Genomic DNA, 19,882 nt, shown 5'->3' on the forward strand with positions numbered 1-19,882 from the left:
TCTGTCTCAGTTGGAATTTAAATAACCCTTTAGTTCCCAACATCAGATTTCCACATGTTGAAAAATTTTGCAGAGAAATGCCCTGTCAAGGAATCCTAGTATGTGAGGAATAATTTACAATATGATTGATTTCTGTGGCATTAGGACTATGGATAGAGTAGTTTAAAAATAAGCAATATTTAAATGTTGAAAAACATTTTATTCACTTCCTATTCATGGCATATAAAGAAAAACATGGGCTAGCCCCATCACCTACTATTAGCTGTGTATTTTGGACAAATTCATCACAGCAAGCCTGTTTTTCCATCACATTTGTGATATCTGCAATAATATGCTAAAAGTTTTATGGATGTTCAAGATTTTGTTTTTCCCTTCCTACAAAACAATATTTTGCGTACTGGTTTCCCAAGTATCTCAAAAGTGATATCACAATACGTTTTTGAAATAAGCCTTTATGTATCAGTGACCTCTATGTTTTTTTTTTTAGGTAGTTAAATAGTGCATGTACTATGTGCCTGGTTCTGTTTTCATCCCTTTACAAACTCATTTAATCTTCTTAACAAGAATATGAAGTGCACTGTCATTATCATCCCCATGTTAAAGACAAGGAACTGAGGCACAGTTGTGTTAAGGAACTTGCCCACGAGCCACAACTTAACAAATCAAGAATCCAGACCCAGGCATTCTAGCTCCAGAGTCCATGTCCTTCCCCCCAAGCATGCCATCTTCCAGTGGTACAAAAGAAAAAGCGAGCCAGGGGACGGTCATACCATACTAGTTCCAACAGTTTATATACAAGAATAAAAAGCCATGTGGCTGCACACATTCAAATCCTGTCTTGTATTTTCTCAACTAATGACATCATAAAAAGGTGTTGTGTCACCATGAAACGGGCCCTAAAGTAAGGAACGAAGTTTTACTTTAGGTAACTGGTATTATTAATATTGATGGTAAGATGGGGGAAAAAAAGACAAAATGCCTTCCAAAAGTCCATAGGAGTTAGGCTTATAATCTTAGATACATGATGGAATTAATATCAGTATCTTTTAAGAGGAACACAGTATAAAATGCTTTCTTCGGTCTTACTATGAATGATTCCTGGAATATACTAGGACCCTGTTCTACTTAAAATACAAATAGTTACAAAAGATAGATTAGGACTTATATATTGTTTATACAGGCATTCTTTTATAATTCTCTTGCATTTACTTTTGTGACAGCCCTATCTGTTTCACCTCTGGTGAACATTTAGACTTTGTACTTTTTATCTGTGGAAACCAGATATAACACATCTACCTAAATAACATTTTTATTTAAATATAACTTACTAACTATAAGATCCATCCATTGTAAGCATACGTTGCAATTATTTTTAGCAACTTTATGCAGTTGTGAAACTTTCATTGCAGTCTTTTGGAACATTTCCATTGTTCCAGTTTGGAATGCTGGTTCGCATTCCCTTATGTGAGGTTTTTATCACCTTTATTTGCTTTATGATTAGTGATTTCCCCTTACACTCTCTCTCACCCTCTTTGAGTTGCTTTGTCTACTTGTTATATCTAATTTTTATGGAATTAGTTTTTAATCTTTATTTTGGTTTCTTTTAACCTTGAGTTATTATTCAATCAAATGACCTTGTTATGAAGTCTTTTAAGGGAGTCAAATGACAGTTCTTAGTCCACAGGAATTTACTGCTATTATTCCAGTCACTTCTTGGCTTCTTGCACTCTGATGTTACATGAATTGGCACTCACATTAGGGAAATAAGATGTGTGTAGAGGGATATTTCTTAGGTGGAGAAACCCGTGACTGCTGGCTCCTTCACTGTGTGTGCCTATAGCTTGCCCTTGTTATAAGATCTAAAAGATCAGCGGCAATGTGGGTAAGAGTGAAGAGGACACATGTATGTATTTCTTTTCATCTTCTCCTTCTGTGAAGGCCCATAGATATGTAACCCTTTAGGAGACTAGGGGAACTTCAATGTTACGTTCTGTGTGGGTGGAATGACTGAGACACCTGAGCTATGTCACATTCAGAAATCTTAGTTAGTTTGCAGAGAGCAAGAAAGAAATTGCCTACTCTGCATCCCGTCTTCTCTGTTTGTGTAAAGAGCCCAGTAAAACAAGACATAGCAGGCTCAATTCAGAAATGTGAAGCATGTAACCGTGATCCAAGAGTTACCTATATGATTTTTTAAAAGAGAAAACTTGGATATATTTGGGAGCTGTGAGGCCAAGTCATAATAGTACATTAGAAATAAATTTAATACTGTATAGTTTTTAAAGTGTTCAAATATGAGTCCCACAGGAAAGGGAAATTGTAAAAGATAATAAATTAGATCAAAAAGCTGTTACAGGGAAGAATCTATGTAGATTATGAAATAAAAGAGATGACGAAAAGCAATTTAACATAGAGAAAATATTCTAGCATCGAATTCAGGAGACCATTATTTTAATTCTTACTGTGATGTAAACCAGCTACAATCTTGGATAAATCACTTTGCAAATCTGGACCTCATGTGTAAAGGGTTCACTTATTTAGATTAAATCTTAAAAGATTCTTTTGTGCTCTAAAATTATATAATGGGATGGCAGCTAAGCACATGAAAAGATACTCATCATCATTGGCCATAAGGGAAGTACAAATTAAGATCACAATGAGATATCACTATACACTTGTCACAATGGCTAAAATAAACAATAGTGGCAATACCAAGTCCTGTCAAGGATGTGGAGAAATGGATCACTTACACACTGCTGGTGGGCATGTAAAATGGTACAACCAGTCTGAAAAACAGTTTGGCTGTTTCTTACAAGAGTAGACATGCAATTATCATATGCTATGGTCTGAATGTCCTCCCAAAATTCATATATTGACACCCAATTAGGCCTTTGGGAGATTATTTAGGTTCTGAGGGTGGAGCCCCGTGAATGGGATTCATGCCCCTAAAAAAGAAGCCCCGGGAAAGAACCTTGCCCTTCCACTAGGTAAGCAAGAATGTGCGGCCTATTTAGGAAGTAGGCCCTCACCAAACACTGAATCTGCCAATGCCTTGATCCTGGGCTTCCTGAGCCTCTAGAACCCTGAGAAATAAATTTCAGTTGTTTATAAGCAACCTAGCCCATGGTATTCTGTTATAACAGCCCAGATGTACTAAGATGACATATGACCTAACAGTAGCATTCTTGGACATTTCCAGGGAAATGTAAACTGTGTTCATACAAAAACCTGTACATGAGTGTTCATAGCGTATTTATTCATAGTAACCCAAAACTTGAAACAGCTGAGATGTCTTTTAACAGATAAATGGTTAAACAAAATGTGGCATATCCATGCCATGGAATACAACTCAGCAATGAAAAGGAATGAACTATGGATACATGCAGCAACCTGGGTGAATCTCTAGAGAATTATTCAGAATGAAAAAAAACCAGTCCCAAAAGGTTACTGACTGTATGATTCTATTTGGATAACATTCTTGAAATGACAAAATGATGGAAATATAGAACAGATTAATTTGGGAGGCTAAGGCAGGAGGATAACATCAGCCCAGGAGTTTGAGGCCAGCCTGGGCAACATAGTGAGACCCTGTCCCCCCCCCCCCAAAAAAAACAAAAAACCCCCAAAAAACAAAAAAACAAAAAAAACACCCTCAAACCGGGCAACCGGGCATGATAGTGGTGCGTGTCTGTAGACCCAGCTACTTGGGAGGCTGAGGTGGGAGGATTGCTTGATCATTGGAGGTTGAGGCTGCAGTGAGCCAGATTGCACCGCTGCATTCCAGTTTGGGCCACAGAGCAAGACTCTGTCTCAAACAAAACAACAACAGCAATAAAACAGAAACAAACAAAAAGAAAAACAGATTAGTGGTTGCCAAGGGTCAGGGGCCAGGTAGGAGGTGGAGGGAGAGAGCAGGTATAGGTATAGTTATGAAAGGGCAACAAGAGAGATCCTTGTGGGGATGCAACACTTCCGTATCTTGATTGGTGTGGTGGGTATATACACTTACATAAAGTGATAACACTGCATAGTACTAAACACACAATGAATACAAATAAAACTGGAGAAATAAGAATAGCACGAGTGGATTGTATCTGGGTCAGTAACCTGGTTGTGATATTGTACTGTAGTTTTCTAAGAAGTTAATTGTTGAAGGAAATTACATAAAGATTACATAGGATCTCTCTGTATCTTTCTTTCCCTCTTTCTTTTTTCTTTTTTTTCTTTTTCCTTTTTGTGGAGAGTGAGGTCTCACTGTGTTGCCCAGGCTGGTCTCAAACTCCTGATCTCAAACTGTGCCCCACCTCTGCCTCCCTACATGCTAGGATTACAGGCATGAGCCACCATGCCTGACTGTGTATTATTTCTTAAAACTGCCTGTGAATCTGTAGTTGTCTCAAAATGAGAGGCTTAATTAAAAAAAGAACTAAAATTTTAATGACTATTTTATTCATCCGTGTATCAACTCTGTGGAACAAGGTTGGGTAATAGTAGGTCCCCAATAAATATTTATTTACTGAATGAGTGAAGAGAGAGTGTGTCAGTGAGTGAGACCGTGATCTGCATGTATACAGTGAATTCTCATTTGGATCTCAAAAGGAGGATCCAGTCATTACTTACAGCTTAACTAGACTATTTGGGAAACTAAGCCTAGAATAACTCTTGCCCTACAAACCCTACCTAATCATATGCTTGCTTTTGCAGTTGCTTGGGACTTAGCTTGAGTCTCTCATGTTATACCCTGCTAAATCCTAGAAGTGGGGGATAAACTACAATGGATTTATGATAAATATGATAAATAGTTTCAAATATACATAGCCTCGTAGATGACTTCAGAGACTTCATTCACACAAATAGCTAAAAATAAGGAGGAAAAAGTTAGCAGTTTATCCAAGATTCAGTTACTTATTTTCTTATTTCTTACTTACACTATTGATTGCTAACCCAGTTTTTTCCAGTGCTCCATTATTTGCTTTGATGCATCTTTCCAGTTGCATTTTACACACAAGTATGTTAAAGTGTTGTGAGAGATTGTGATTTAAAGAGCCATCAGGAAAAACAGATTTGAAAAGACAATGGAGCTTGCAGAGAAAGAATGAGGAGTTAATATTTATTTATTTAGAGTCGGAGTCTCACTCTGTCCCTTAGGCTGGAGTGCAATGGCGCAATCTTGGCTCACTGCAACCTCCGCCTCCTGGGTTCAAGCAATTCTCCTGCCTCAGCTGCCCAAGTAGCTGGGATTACAGATGCCCACCACCACGCCCAGCTAATTTTTGTATTTTTAGTAGAGACGGGTCTTCACCATGTTGTTCAGGCTGGTCTCTTCTACCTCAGCCTCCCAAAGTGCTGGGTTTACAGGTGTGAGCCACCATGCCTGGCCTGGAGTTAATATTTATTAAATGTTTATACACTCAGCTCTTCATATGCATTTCGCATTTAATCCACATTCATTCTTTGGGAGAAGTGCTTTTATTCTTATTTTAATGATGAGAAAACAGGCTTAGATAGGTTAAATAATTGCAACTAGCAAACTGCAAATGGCAGAGCCAGAGTTAGTGCCCGATTGAGCTGACTCAAAATCTCCAAATCCTATGTTGTTTTTTTCAAATTAGGTTTATAGATTTAGGGGGTACAAGTGCAGTTTTGTTACATGGGTATATTGCATAGTGGTGAAGTCTGGGCATTTAGCATAACCATCACCTGAATAGCGAACATTGTACAGATAATTTTCCCCCTCATCCCCTTCCACCTTCCCCGCTTTTGGAGTCTCCAGTATCTATTTTTCCCCTCTGTATGTCCATGTGTACCCATTGTTTAACTCCCACTTATGAGTGAGAATGTGAGCCTATGTTCTGAACCATAATGCTAAACTGAAAATTAAAATTCTGGGTCAGATAAAAAGAGAGAATTACATTCCTATGCCAGTCCTCAGCAGCATGCAGCAATGCAATATACCTTTGTAACAAAACTGCACATATACACTCAGAACCTACAATAAAAGTTGGAAAAAAAGAGATAGAATCAAAATAGAATCTTGTGTTCTTAAAGAATGATGGGAGATAGGAAACAATGAGTGATTATTTTTTCCAATGTTAAATTCTAGAATAATTTTTACTCTTTATTTTTATTTTATTTTATTTTTTTGACACAGAGTCTCTCGCTGTGTCGTCCAGGCTGGAGTGCAGTGGCGCCATCTTGGCTCACTGCAGCCTCCGCCTCCCGGGTTCCAGTGATTCTCTTGCCTCATCCTCCCAAGTATCTGGGATTACAGGCACGTGCCGTTGCACTCAGCTAATTTTTGTATTTTTAGTAAAGACGGGGTTTCACCGTGTTGGCCAGGCTAGTCTCAAACTCCTGACCACAGGTGATCCGCCTGCCTCAGCCTCCCAAAGTGCTGTGATTACAGGTGTGAGCCACTGAACGCAGTCTACTTTTTATGTTTATATTTGCTATATACAAAAAGAAGCATACATATATATCATTTTGTATATCATATTGACTTAATATGGTATAATAAAATGACCCCTTAGGAACTCCCCACAGATCTTAACTTATAAATTACCCATGCTGTTGGAGTAATGTGTGTGTTTTCCCCAGATCTCAGCCCCATGCTTCCTCATTCACACATTCTTATCCCCCCAGGATAACCACTTTCTTGAGTTTCATGATTAGCATCCTATTGCTGCTTCTTTTGTTTAAATGTCTTTATTGAGATATGTTTGATATATAGTCAACTGTACATGTGTAAACTGTACAGTTCAGTAAGTTTGTACATAGGTATGCACCAGTGAAAACATCACCACAGTCAAGATTATTCACCACCCTCCACATTTCCTCATGCCCCTTTGTAATCTCCATCCTTACACCCACCCAGAGCAACTGCTAATCTTTCAGTCAGTATAGACTAGTATTTAGAATTTTTCTAGGATTTATATAAATGGAGCATACAGTGTGTACTCCTTCTCCTCCTCCCCCTCTTTTGTCTGGGTTCTTTAACTAAGCCTAATTAACATATTGCTACATATATCAGTAGTTGATTTCATTTTATTGCTAAGTAGCATTCTGTTTTTTGGCTGTGTCACAGTTCATCCATTTATCTGTTGTTGAAATATTTCAGTTGTTTTCCTGTTGGTGGCTATAACAAAGTTGCTATGCACATTTATGTACAAGTCTTTATGTTGACATATGCTTTCAGTTTCTCTATAAGTAGAATGGCTGTGTCATATGTTAGGTGTATGTTTAAGAAACTGTCAGACGGTTTTCCACCATTTTACATTCCCACTAGTAGTGTCTGAGAGCTCTAGTTGCTTCATATCCTGACCAACACTCGGTATGGTTAATTTTTATATAGCACATCTATTATATGTGCAGTGGCATTTCATTATGGTTTTTAGTTTACATTTCCATTATTGAATTTTGAGAGTTCCTTATGTATTCTAGATACAAGTTCTTTATCAGATACATTATTTGCAAATATATTCTCCCATTCTATGGCTTGCCTTTTCGTTTTCATAAAAGTGTAAGTGTGTATATATATGTATGTATATGTGTGTGTGTGTATATACTTTTCATAAAATATATATATATATTTTGAGACAGGGTTTCATTCTGTAACCCAGGCTGGAGTGGTGTGATCACAGCTCACTGTAGCTTCATCCTCCTGGGCTCAGGTGATTCTCGTGCCTTAGCCTCCTGGTAGCTGGGACAACAGGCATGCACCACCACACCTGGCTAATTTGTTTGTTTGTTTGTTTTGAGACAGTCTGGCTCTGTTGCCCAGGCTAGAGTGCAGTAGCATGATCTCGGCTTGGTGCAACCTCCACCTCCCTGGTTCAAGCGATTCTTCTGCCTCAGCCTCCTGAGTAGCTGGGATTACAGGCACATGCCACCACACCTGTCTAATTTTTGTATTTTTAGTAGAGATGGGGTTTCACCATGTTGGCCAGACTGGTCTTGAACTCCTGACCTCAGATGATCCACCCACTTTAGCCTCCCAAAGTGCTGGGATTACAGGCGTGAGCCACTGTGCCTGGCTGCCTGGCTAATTTTTAAATTTTGTGTGGAGACAGGGTCTCCCTGTGTTGCTCAGGCAGGTCTCAAACTCCTGGCTGAGATCCTTCTGCCTCAGACTCCCAAAGTGCTGGGATTACAGGTGTGAGCCACCATGGCTGGCCAAGAAGTGTCTTTCAAAGGGCAGAGGGTCTTAATTTTGATGAAGTTTCATTTATCTTTTTTAAAAAATTCATTGTATATTCTTCCAATGAATATTTTTTTGTTGTTTCTGTTAATGGATTATGTTCCTTGGGGTTATAGCTAAGAAATCTTAACCTGAGTTCGTAAAGATTTTCCCCTGTTTTCTTCCAGAAGTTTCATAGTTTTAAGTGTTATTTAGGTTTATGATCATTTATTTTATTTGACTTTTTTGAGACAGAGTCTCACTCCCCATCCAGGCTGGAGTGCAGTGGTACAATCTCGGCTCACTACAACCTCCGCCTTCTGAGTTCAAGCAATTCTCCTGCCTCAGCCTCTCAAGTAGTGAGAATTATAGGTTTGTGCCACCACACCCAGCTAATTTTTGTGTTTTTAGTAGAGACAGGATTTCACCATGTTGGCCAGGCTGGTCTTGAACTCCTGGCCTCCAGTGATCCACCTGCCTCGGCCTCCCAAAGTGCTGGGATTACAGGTTTGAGCCACTGTGGCCTGCCTAGGTGTATGATCATTTGAGTTAATTTTTGTTTGTGATACGAGTTATGGATCAAAGTTCTTTTCTTTTCTTGCACACAGCCTCCACACAGTCGTTCCAGGGCGATTTGTGTTTCAAGTATTTTTATTATACTTGTACAATATTGACATGGGTTCATGTTTCTTTTGGATAAATACCTAGGAGTAGAATGACAGCATCATGTGGTTATGGGTCTAGAGCAGGACTCCATATTCTGTTCTGTGAATCTGTGTATCTTGATGCCAATACTGTACTGTTGATTACTGTAGCTTTGTAAGTCTTGAAGATTTGTAGTCTGAGTGTTCCAACTTTGTTCTTTTTTGAAGTTGTTTTGACTATTTTAGGTTCTTTGCATTATAAAGTGGATTTTAGAAATACCATAGCAGTTTCCACACAAAAATCTCCTGAGATTTTGATTGGGATTGCACTGGATTTATAGATCAGTTTAGGGAGAGTTAACATTGTAACAATGCTGAGTCTTCTAAGTCATGGACATGGTACATCTCTCTTTATTTATGCTTTAATATCTCTTAATGTTTTAGAGTTTCAGTCTGTAGATCTTACAAACCTTTTGTCAGATTTATCCCTAAATATTTCATATTTTTAATGTAATTATAAATGGTATTTAAAAAAGCTTTAAATTTCCAGTTGCTTATTGCTAGTATATGGAATTGCTTTTTTTTTTTGGGGGGGGGGGTGTACTGTATTACTACTTTCATTAACATTCCATTTACTAGAACTCAATCATATGGCCACCCCTACTGCAAGTTTCGAGTTTGGCTGGGCAATGTGACCACCTAGTTACCTTTTCACCTTTATATGAGGCAAATTATTGTGGCAGAGTAGATAGACTCACTGGTGGAAGATAATAAACAATATAAAAGAAGCAAGACTATTCAAGTATTTGCAATTCAATAAAGGTGACCTTTTCAAAATGCTGGGATTAACTTGGAGTTGTAATTTAAAACAAAATCTGAGTAGCTATGCAGACATGTTAAGTGTAAGATACCTATCAGGTTGGAGAGAGGCTTGGGCTAGAAATACAAATTTGGGAGTCATTTGCATATAGTCCGTGTTTAATGTAGTAAATGGAATGAAATCACCAAAAGACAGAGTATAGCTAGAGAAGTCCATAGACTGAGCCCTGGGTGCCTCCAGGTTCAGAAACTTAGCAGATGAAAACAAAGGATCCTGAGACAAAGTCGCCTGTGAGTTGGAAGAAAAATCAGTGTGAGAAGTCAAGTGGAGAGAATTCTTCAAGAAGGAAGAAGTGACCCCTGTGCCAATAAGGTGCACATAAGATGAGAACTGAGAATTGATCATTCAGTTTAAAATGTGGAAGTCGTGGGTGAGCCTGACAAGAGCAGTTTCTGGGAGTTAGGCGGATAAAAGCCTGCTTTAAAGGGATTTCAGAGAAATGGAAGGAAAAGAATTGGAAACAGCAAGTACAGATAACTTTAAGGAGTTTTGCTCCAAAGAGAAGCAGACAAACGAGGTGGTAGCTGGAGAGGGGTGTGTGTGATCAAGAGAGGATTTTGGCCAGGTGTGGTGGCTCACACCTGTAATCCCACCACTTTGGGAGGCTGAGGCGGGAGGATCGCTTGAGCACAGGAGCTCAAGACGGGCCTGAGCAACATAGTGAGACCTTGTCTCTACAAAAAAAAAAAAGAAAGAAAGAAAGAAAAAATTAGCGTGGTGACATTCACCTGTAGTCCCACCTACCTAGGAGGGTGAGGCGGGAGTATCTCCTGAGCCCCCGTGATCCAGTCTGCAATGAGCCACGATCATGCCACTGCATTCCAGCCCAGGCCACAGAGCAAGACCCTGTCCCAAAAAAAAAAAAAGATTTTGTTAAGATTAAAGAAATTACAAAATACGTGTATGCAAATGGGAATGCTGTATATAGTAAAGAGAGAATAAGTGATGCAAAAGAGAGAGGGGAGAATTGTTGGACCTGTATCTTTGAATAGTAAGAGGGGAGGATCTCGTCTCAACTGCTGGCGCCTTGGGAGAGTGGACGGCTCATCCATCATAGCAGAAGGGAAGGCAGGGGAACACGGGCACGGTTGCAGGTTGGTGGGGTGATCATGGCAGGCGATTCCGTTCTCATTCTATTGCTTCTGTTTTCTGAGTGTAATAGAAAGCAGGACCATCTGCTGCAGGTGAGGGTGGGGAAAAGGGATGAAATAGTCATCTAGGATGAATGACCAGAGAGAAATGTGTCACTATTGACAGACAACACTAAAGGCTCTCTTGAGGTTGATAGTCATGAACTTAGAGTGAAATAGCTTAGTTTTTTGTTTTTCTCCACCCATGTTCGCCTGCATAAGTGCAGCAGGCCCGGAGTAGGCTGTGTTGATTTATCCAGGGTTAGGTTTTGTCAGGCAACTTGGAGGAAGTGGGAGAGGGTAAAGGAGTGAGTTGAAGCTAGCTTAAGAGGAAAGTGAGAACATGGGGTGATGAGGGACAGGGAAAGGGTGGTAGGGTCAGCTTCAGATTGAAGAATTGTAAGGGCTGGGGAATGAGAGGGAATGAACTAAATAGTGAACTAATAATAGGTGGTGGTTCTAGCAGGGATTCTTGATTTGGGCTTGTAAGGGGGTTTCAGTCATGCCCAAGTGAAAGCAGAGTGGAGGAGAGGAGGTCAAAGAACAAGAAGGCCAGGGTATCAGAAGGATTATCTATGTGGATATTGAATTCGTGCTCAGAACCTGAAGACCTTTTCTATTATTTTCTAAAGTCCTTTCTTGCTGTTGGACTATCTGATAAGGTTTAGGTGTCTTTCTTGGTCACTTTTGTATCTCTTCTTTCATGCTTTCTGTTTCTTAATCCATAGTGTTCTTTAAAATTTCTTTGGTATTATCTTTCATTCTTTCTATTGCATTTCTAATTTTAGCAATTATATTTCTATTTTCTGAGTGTTATTTCTTCTGACTAATTTTGTATAGCATGATTTTCTAGAAAAAAGCTCTAGGTTTTGATAATTGCATGCTTTGTTATAATAATATAATAAATTTTTGTTTTTGATAATTGCATGCTTTGTATAATTTATGCATCCAAAAATAGTTCATATCGGCGCTTAGGTATTAACATGTTTACATAGAATTTTTTTTAGGTGAGGAAGTTTATTGTGTTATGTAATTAACTTTTACATATCTTTTCACTTTAGGTCTCAAAAAATAAAGATGGAAAAGAACAAAGTGAAACTGCATCACTGTCCGAAGATGAAACATTCTCCTGGCCAGGTCCCAAAACAGTTATGTTGAAAAGAACATCTCAAGGCTTTGGGTTTACATTAAGACATTTTATTGTTTATCCCCCAGAGTCTGCAATTCAATTTTCATACAAGGTAAGAGAAATAGTTACAACAACTTGAAAAAAACCACAAGGCCATTCCTATCCCCTTCTAGTCTTCCTCTTCCTTCCCTCTGGCCTTTTTTCTGTCTTAAAAGAATTAAGCATTACATTTGAATTTTTATTATATTATTTTTCTCCTTTTAGGTATTTTCCCACCTTGAAGAACAAAACTTTAGTCTTCTCTGAAAGATCATATTGATTCTAAACTCCAAATCTGTATTTTTTAAGGACTTCTAATTCCAGACTTCATTCTACTTTTTCTAATATGTAACTGTTATCTAAAAAGGTAGTGAGTTTTCTGGGCAGACTCTGCAGAGGAAATGGTTCACTAAAATATTCCAGCAGTTATAGAAAATTAGTAGAATTAGAACAATACTTAACTTTCAGATATGTAATATGATGGCATGTTAGAATTTAGAAACACAGCTTCTCATCAGAATGAATTACATTGACAGGCTTCAGTGGACAGTAACACAGCCTGAAAAGGACAGCCTGAGATAATTATAAGTGCAGTTGACACACTGAGTACTTGCTCTGTGTTCCTTACCATTTGTTATAAGCGTTATCTTACTTTATCCACACCACAATCCTGTGGAGCAGGTGGTATTATTGGCCCCATATAACAGATGTGGAAACTGATCTGGGTCATAAAACAGATAAGTAGTTGATCTGGGATTTGAATTTGACCAATATGCATGCTTGATGCTGAACTGTTACACAATAGCATAATGGAAATAATGATATTCAGAAGAGTTATGAGACCCTGGCCAGGCCACTTCTTTTGACCTCTAGATTTCCATTTTCATCTGTAGGAATTGAACTAGGGTATGAGAAAGTCTTTTCTAATTCTAAATATCTATGACTGCTAAACTGTCTTTTAAAAAGTAGTGTCTGTATTTGTATCTAGAGACCACAGTTTTAAATTATTTTTTGGTTAAATATGTCTTTCTAGTAATGTCCTACAGGATATGCTTTTTTTGAAATACGGAATAGCTTATTTTTTCTTTTCTTTTTTTCAATTAATTTTTTAATATTTGGTTACTTTAACACTGAGATAACAGGAAACAACTGAATATCTCTTAAGGATTGTATATAATTGCTACCTTTGGAGTGAAATTTATCTGTTTGGGTTTTCATCTCTTAAGAATCTAGTTGATATTAAAAAGTCTCAGTGTTACTTATGCATTAGGTCATATATGAGAGCACTTGATAATTACATTAGGATTGTGTATTTTTTTTGTCTTTGTTTTGGTTTTGTTTTGAATAAGAACTTTGGGTCATGATGAACATATAGGTAGTACAATGTTTTATAAGATAATTTTACCAAACTTATATAAACATGTATTATTATTATTGGAAAATATTTCTAGAAATTTTAGTAGCATACTACAATAAATCCTCACTTAACATTGTCAGTTGATTTTTGGAAACTACAACTTTAAGTGAAACGTATTTAATTGATAACTGATCTTATGTTGGCTAGAGTTTACTTGGCATATTTCTGGTCAAAAAAAAAATCACTAAACTTGTAAATAAAGACCAAAACATTTCCAGTATTAAACATTGAAGTAAATGTGAGGTGTTCATACACTTAAGAAAGAGTTATAAAAACAAGTCCAGATTTGAGGGTGGCTGGAGCCTATCCCAGCAGTTCATGCAGCTCAGAGCACGAGGTGGGACCTAACCCTGGACAGGACGCTGTCCGTCCCATTGCAGAGCACACACACAGCTGCACTCATTCAGACCGGGACAATGTGGGCACACCTGTGAATCGAACAGGCACAGTTTTGGCATGTGGGAGGGAACTACAGTACCTAGAGAAAACCCACACAGTGGGGAGAATGTGGAAACTTCACACATACAGAACCCCAGTGGGGAATTAATTTTTCTCGTGAACGTTACAACAAAACAACTTTGCATGAAATGATGGTATTCCAGGACATGCTTACACTTGTTAACAGCATGGTCATTGGCGTCAAAAGAGCCTGGATTTGAATTCCATTTCTGCCTCCTGTTAGATCTGTGACCTTGGATAAGCTAACTAACAGACAATAGTAGTACCTTCTTTACAGGCTGTGTAATGATTAAATGATACAGTAGTTGTAACACACTTAACATAGAAATTGACACTGTAATTGCTCAATAAATTTTAGCTATTAATGCTATTATTAAATACAGATGTTCTTGCAAATAGGGCTCTGTCTTGTAAATTTTACATGGAAAATATATATTGGAATGTTTTCCATTTTAATTAAGAAATTTTATCAATTCACTTCAAAAGAATTAAAAATTTTAATATTGTATAGCTTTTAGAAAATGTGTAATTAATATAACAGTGTCCTTATTTTGTCACTTAGCTGGCAACTTCAGTCTCAGACCAGATCTTATAATCAGAAGAAGAAAAAAAAAAAAAACACTGGGCCGCCTAAATAAAGGTCAAAAAATTATGTCATAAATTATCAGCCCTTCACCCAATGTCTGTTTTTCTTTCTGAGGTACATGGTAGCTCCAGTATGGTAGAGGCTCAGCAAATATTTGAAAAAATGTATTTTTAGACTAGTTTTTAAAGGTTCCTTTTCTAGTTTTCCAGCTAGAGGTAGATAACATGGCAGCAAGACAGCTCGGTAACAATGAAAGAGACCAAGTAGGTAAACTTCAAAATTGAATACAAGAACTTAAATATGTAGCAATTTTGGACCAGTCCATTTATATAGACAGCTCTGGGTCCTGTAATATCCCCTAAAGGCACATTTAAGTGTGGTACAGTAAGTGATGACCTGGCCTTTCCTTCTCTCCAACTGCCTACTTGACAAGTTGACTCCATTAGAAAACTTACCCTCAAATGCCAAAAACTGAACTGATGTCCTACCCCTAAGTTGGCTTCACCCACAGCCTTGTTATCTCTGTGAAAACTCTTATCTTTCCAGTAAAAGGTACTTCCTATACTGTTATTGAAGATGGGCTATTCATTTGCTTTTGAGCTTGCAGTGGCTATAGAAGAGAATATGATCAATTAAGAATATTGTAGGTGAGATCGTAATTGGCACAATTTAGGGAGGTCAATTTGAATTAAAATGAGCCTTGCTGTGATTAACAAGAGTTTATAAATGTATACTCATGTATGTATATATATATTTTTATTTGTAGGATGAAGAAAATGGAAACAGAGGAGGTATGCTATAAACCTTTTAATTTGTCTCAATGTTTTTCTACCCATTTCTTTCTGTTCTTTAAGTGATACTAAATGAGATGATATAATTTTTAGTGTTCAAATGTATAATAATTCTTAGGTGTGAGAGCCATAGAATTAAATGTTTTTTACTGTGGACTTCAAAGTTTTATGAATTCCATTGTCTCATCTTAATTTGAACATGTAAAGATTTTATTGTTAATTGTATGTGTTTTTGTGGAGGAATATATCATAATTCCAAGGAGAGTACTTAAGATTTTTATTTCAATTAGTAATCTTTCTAAATGAGATGATTATTTTAGGTAAGGAATGCTATGTGTTTTATCAATTAGGTTTATTGAGTCAAATATTGAAAAGAAGAGGGTTTGGGTTATTCTTGTAGTTAATGTTACTGTTGATTTAAACATTAATGAACGTGAAAGGACAGTCAGGCTGGAGATAAAATTATTTCTTAATAACTGATTTTAAATCAACTTGAACGAGTTAAAATTCACACTCAACAAAATGCACCCATTAAAAACTTTTATTTCTAGATAATTTTCAACAGCAAAGTTGCAAAAATAGTACAGAGAATTTTCATGTATCCTTTATTTTACTAATTCTCTAGTGTTAAAAACTTACAATACCATGGGGGGCCGGGCGTGGTGGCTCACGCCTGTAATCCCAGCACTTTGGGAGGCTGAGGCGGGCAGATCACGAGGTCAGGAGATCGAGACCATCCTGGCTAACACGGTGAAACCCTATCTCTACTAAAAATACTGAAAACTAGCTGGGCGTGGTGGCTGGTGCCTGTAGTCCCAGCTACTCGGGAGGCTGAGGCAGGAGAATGGCGTGAACTCGGGAGGCGGAGCTTGCAGTGAACCAAGATCACACCACTGCACTCCAGCCTGGGCGACAGAGCGAGACTCCGTCTCAAAACAAAACAAAACAAATTTACAATACCATGGTACAATCAACAAAACTAAACAATTAGCATTGATACAGGACTACTGTATAAACTACAGACTTTATTTGGATGTCATCAATTTTTCTGCTAGTATCCTTGTTCTCTTCCAGAATCCCTCGTTGTATTCACTTGTCGTGTCCCTATAGTCTTTCCTTGTATTTTATTACTAGTACTGATCAGTTATTTTATAGAATGTCCTTCATTTTCAGTTTATCTGATGTTTTCTCATTAGTTCAAGGTCATACATGTTTAGCAAGAATACCACATTTGCATCTATTGTAAGTGTACAGTTTGGTAAGTTTTAATGAATATATAACCGTGAAATCACTATCCCGATTAAGATGTGATATCAAAAACAACCTTTCCATCATTCCATAAAGTTCCCTTGTGCTCCTTTTTATTCTGCTGTCTTCAGACAATCACTGATCTGATTTTTATCACTATATAGGTTAATTTTTGCCTCTTCTAGATTTTTTTTTTTATAAATGAAATAATACAGCATGTACTCTTTTGTCAGGCACAATATTTTTGACCTTTACTGTATTATGTGTATGGGTGCTACTACACATAATACACTGTATTATGTGTATGGGTACTATTATGTGTATAGTACCACTTTTTTTTTCATTTGCATGAATATACCACAGATTGTTTAACCACTCAACCTGTTGATGGACCTTTGTAACAACTGTTTGAGGTCTTGAGAAGGTTATGGGTTAAAATGAGAAAGAAATGGCTTTTTTTTTTTTTTTTTTTTTTTTGCACTATCAAAAGTAATCCGAGGGTGTAGGGCCAGGCAGGACTCTTCATAGTTGTCACTGGTACAAGATGAGCCACTCCTGCATCACCATCTGTCATGTACCAGGGTTTAGGATGAATTCCAAATGCTACTTGGCATGGGTTAGAAGTAAGCCTTAGTGGGGAAAGGGAAAACTCACAAAGCTGGCATCAGCAAGAGAAAAGAGGATATAAGTACTCCATCTTCCCATCATCCTAAAGGCTGATGTGCTGATGCCTGGACAACCTACTGGACACACAGCGTCTAGAATTCATGCCTCTTATGAGGGGAATATACTTCTAATAAATGTAGAAAGACATTGTTATAAAACTTCATGCAGATCATCATGTGTCTGACATAGCTCACTGAAGTGAATGGATTTAGTTTGTGCTTTGGCTAGGGAGAATAAACTTGAATATTTATAAGGGAAAACTAGAAGATCTATTGTAGATTCAGCAGAAGGTGATTTGAAGAGGAATAATAGAGTGAGCCTGAAGGGTATGATCTGCTGGAGAAGATAACAGTTTGCCTATTTTAATTATTAATATATGCTTAATTTCACTCAGAAAAAGGGTTTATGACCACATAAAGAAATACCTTATTTATAGCAAGATAAAATAGAAGGTCAAGAGTTTATGGTAAAAAATGAATTCACATTCAGAAGATTTAGTACATGTAAACTCATGCTTTAGGTCCTAGACTGTTATTGTTGTTGTTATTATTATTTTTTGAGACGGAGTCTCACTCTGTCTGGAGTGCAGTGGCATGATCTCAGCTCAATGCAACCTCCTCCTCCTGTGTTCAAAGGATTCTCCTGCCTCACCGCCCCCCCGCCCCCCCGCCCCCCCCGCCCCCCACCCCGAGAAGCTGGGACTAAAAGTGTGCGCCACCACACCCACTTTATATTTTTAGTAGAAACGGGGTTTCACCATGTTGGCCTGGGTGGTCTCTATCTCTTGACCTGGTGATCTGCCAGCCTCGGCCTCCCAAAGTGCTGGGGTTACAGGCGTGAGCCACTGCACCCGGCTGGTCCTATACTGTTATTAAAGCTGGGCTGTAAGTTTGCTTTTGAGCTTGCCAGTGGCCATAGAAAAGATGAGAATATGATCAGTTAAGGATACACATTATTCCTAAGAAAAAACATTCTGTTTGCACTGAGGTCTGAGACAGGTTTCTCCCTTGGAAAACAAACAGTGATACAGTAGATGATATTTTCAACACCATTTCTTCTTACGGCTGTTTTTAAAGTGGTTCCTCAGTGTAAGCTGACTGCAAACCCCAAGGTCTCATTCAGCTTAAAGCACTTCTCAGCTGGGAATGATATTGCTCCCTGGAGGGTATATGGTAATGTACCCTCTTTATACGCATCTTGATCACAATTGGGAGAGGGGGAGTGTGTATTGGCATCTGGTGGATAGAGGCCAGAGGTGCTGCTGAAACAGTGCACAGGGCAGCCCCCCACAACAAAGAATTATCTGGGTCAGGCCCAGTGGCTCACGCCTGTAACCCCAGCACTTTTGAAGGCTGAGGTGGGTGGATCACTTGAGGTCGGAAGTTTGAGACCAGCCTGGCCAACATGGTGAAACCTCTTCTCTGCTAAAAATACAAAAAATTATCCAGGGGTGGGGGTGCATGCTTCTAATCCCAGCTACTCACGAGGCTGAGGCAGGAGAATCGCTTGATCCTGGGAGGCAGAGGTTGCAGTGAGCCAAGATCGCACCATTGCACTCTAATGTGGATGACAGAGCAAGAGAGTCTGTCTCAAAATAATAATAATAGTTATTACTATTACCTGGTCCCAAATATTAATAATGCAAGGGCAAGAAACCCTGGTTTAAAGTGATGGGCACCAAAGCATTGTGGTCCAAGTGTATACCCATGAGTCTGGCTTGATCCAGTGACAACATTCAAAGCGTTTAGAAGAATGGATATTCAAGGCTGCATATCCAGTGATCTTTTATGATTATTATCCCTTACAGCTGAACTTGAGTTCTGAACTGAGTTACTGCTATAGTGTGAGGTTAAATTATCTGGTTGCTCTACTGATATTTTATGATGTTGATTAAGGGATAATCCTAAGTAAGAAAAGTTACATCATAAGAAAATATAGAGTTAATATAATAACTAGAAGATAAAATGGCTGAAAGAAAAAGTCCATGAAGGATGTAAATACAGTCATCCCTTGATGTACCCAGGGGATTGCTTCCAGGACCACCCACATATGTACTGATCTGCACACACTCATGTCCTGTAATAGACCCTGTGGAACCCATGTATTGGAAACACAGCTTTTGCATCCGTGTGTTACTGTGAATACCATATTTTTACTGAAAAAAAAAAAAAAATCCGCAGATCTACAGAGTTCAAACCCATTGTTCACGGGACAACTGTAATTGAAATGTAGTAAAAGTTTACCATCAGAGGTCTAACAGATTAAGGGAGAAAATAATGATAAGTGAGGTTAACAAAAAGGTAAATCAATTAGCTAGTTAAAAGACTAATAAGATAATTTCAAAAATCACAAAACTAAGGCTTTAAAATGGGAGAAATAGAAATTCAAGTACCTTACCTCTTCTGAAGCAAAGTTCAACAAAGCTGGATATTTATTAAGTCCAGATCTGTAGTCTTCTTCCTAAGCGAAGAAGAATATGAAAAGGTATGAGAGTATTTGGAGAAAGCATTTTATAATATAATTGTAATATATTTGGAAGAACTGCTTGATTTTGGGGAGTGGATTGGGAGAGTGGTGGAAATTAGCACATGACTGAGAACTTAATCTGTTCCAGGCATCATAATATATATTTTAATCGTCTTTAATCCTCAGTCTAACCCTGTAAGATGTGAGATATTCCTATTTCCTTCACTCTAACCCTGTAAGGTGTGAGATTT

The 19,882-nt window shown here is 38.0% G+C and overlaps 1 protein-coding gene across 16 annotated transcripts in view; it reads left to right on the plus strand.

The window, feature by feature from the left end:
- Nucleotides 1–19,882, plus strand: part of LOC105480021 (Rho GTPase activating protein 21) — a 134,160-nt gene that overhangs the window by 41,771 nt on the left and 72,507 nt on the right. For all 16 annotated transcript variants that reach the window (XR_011608195.1, XR_011608196.1, XM_071070384.1 and 13 more), the window contains 2 exons: nucleotides 11,892–12,071; nucleotides 15,227–15,251. Coding sequence is in view for 14 of the 16 variants with exons in the window: in XM_071070384.1 (XP_070926485.1) it covers nucleotides 11,892–12,071; nucleotides 15,227–15,251 (205 nt within the window). In the remaining 2 variants the exon portion in view is untranslated. The remainder of the gene's footprint in view (nucleotides 1–11,891; nucleotides 12,072–15,226; nucleotides 15,252–19,882) is intronic.

This window comes from Macaca nemestrina, chromosome 9, assembly GCF_043159975.1.
Source record: "Macaca nemestrina isolate mMacNem1 chromosome 9, mMacNem.hap1, whole genome shotgun sequence".
NCBI classification, from domain to species: Eukaryota; Metazoa; Chordata; class Mammalia; order Primates; family Cercopithecidae; genus Macaca; species Macaca nemestrina.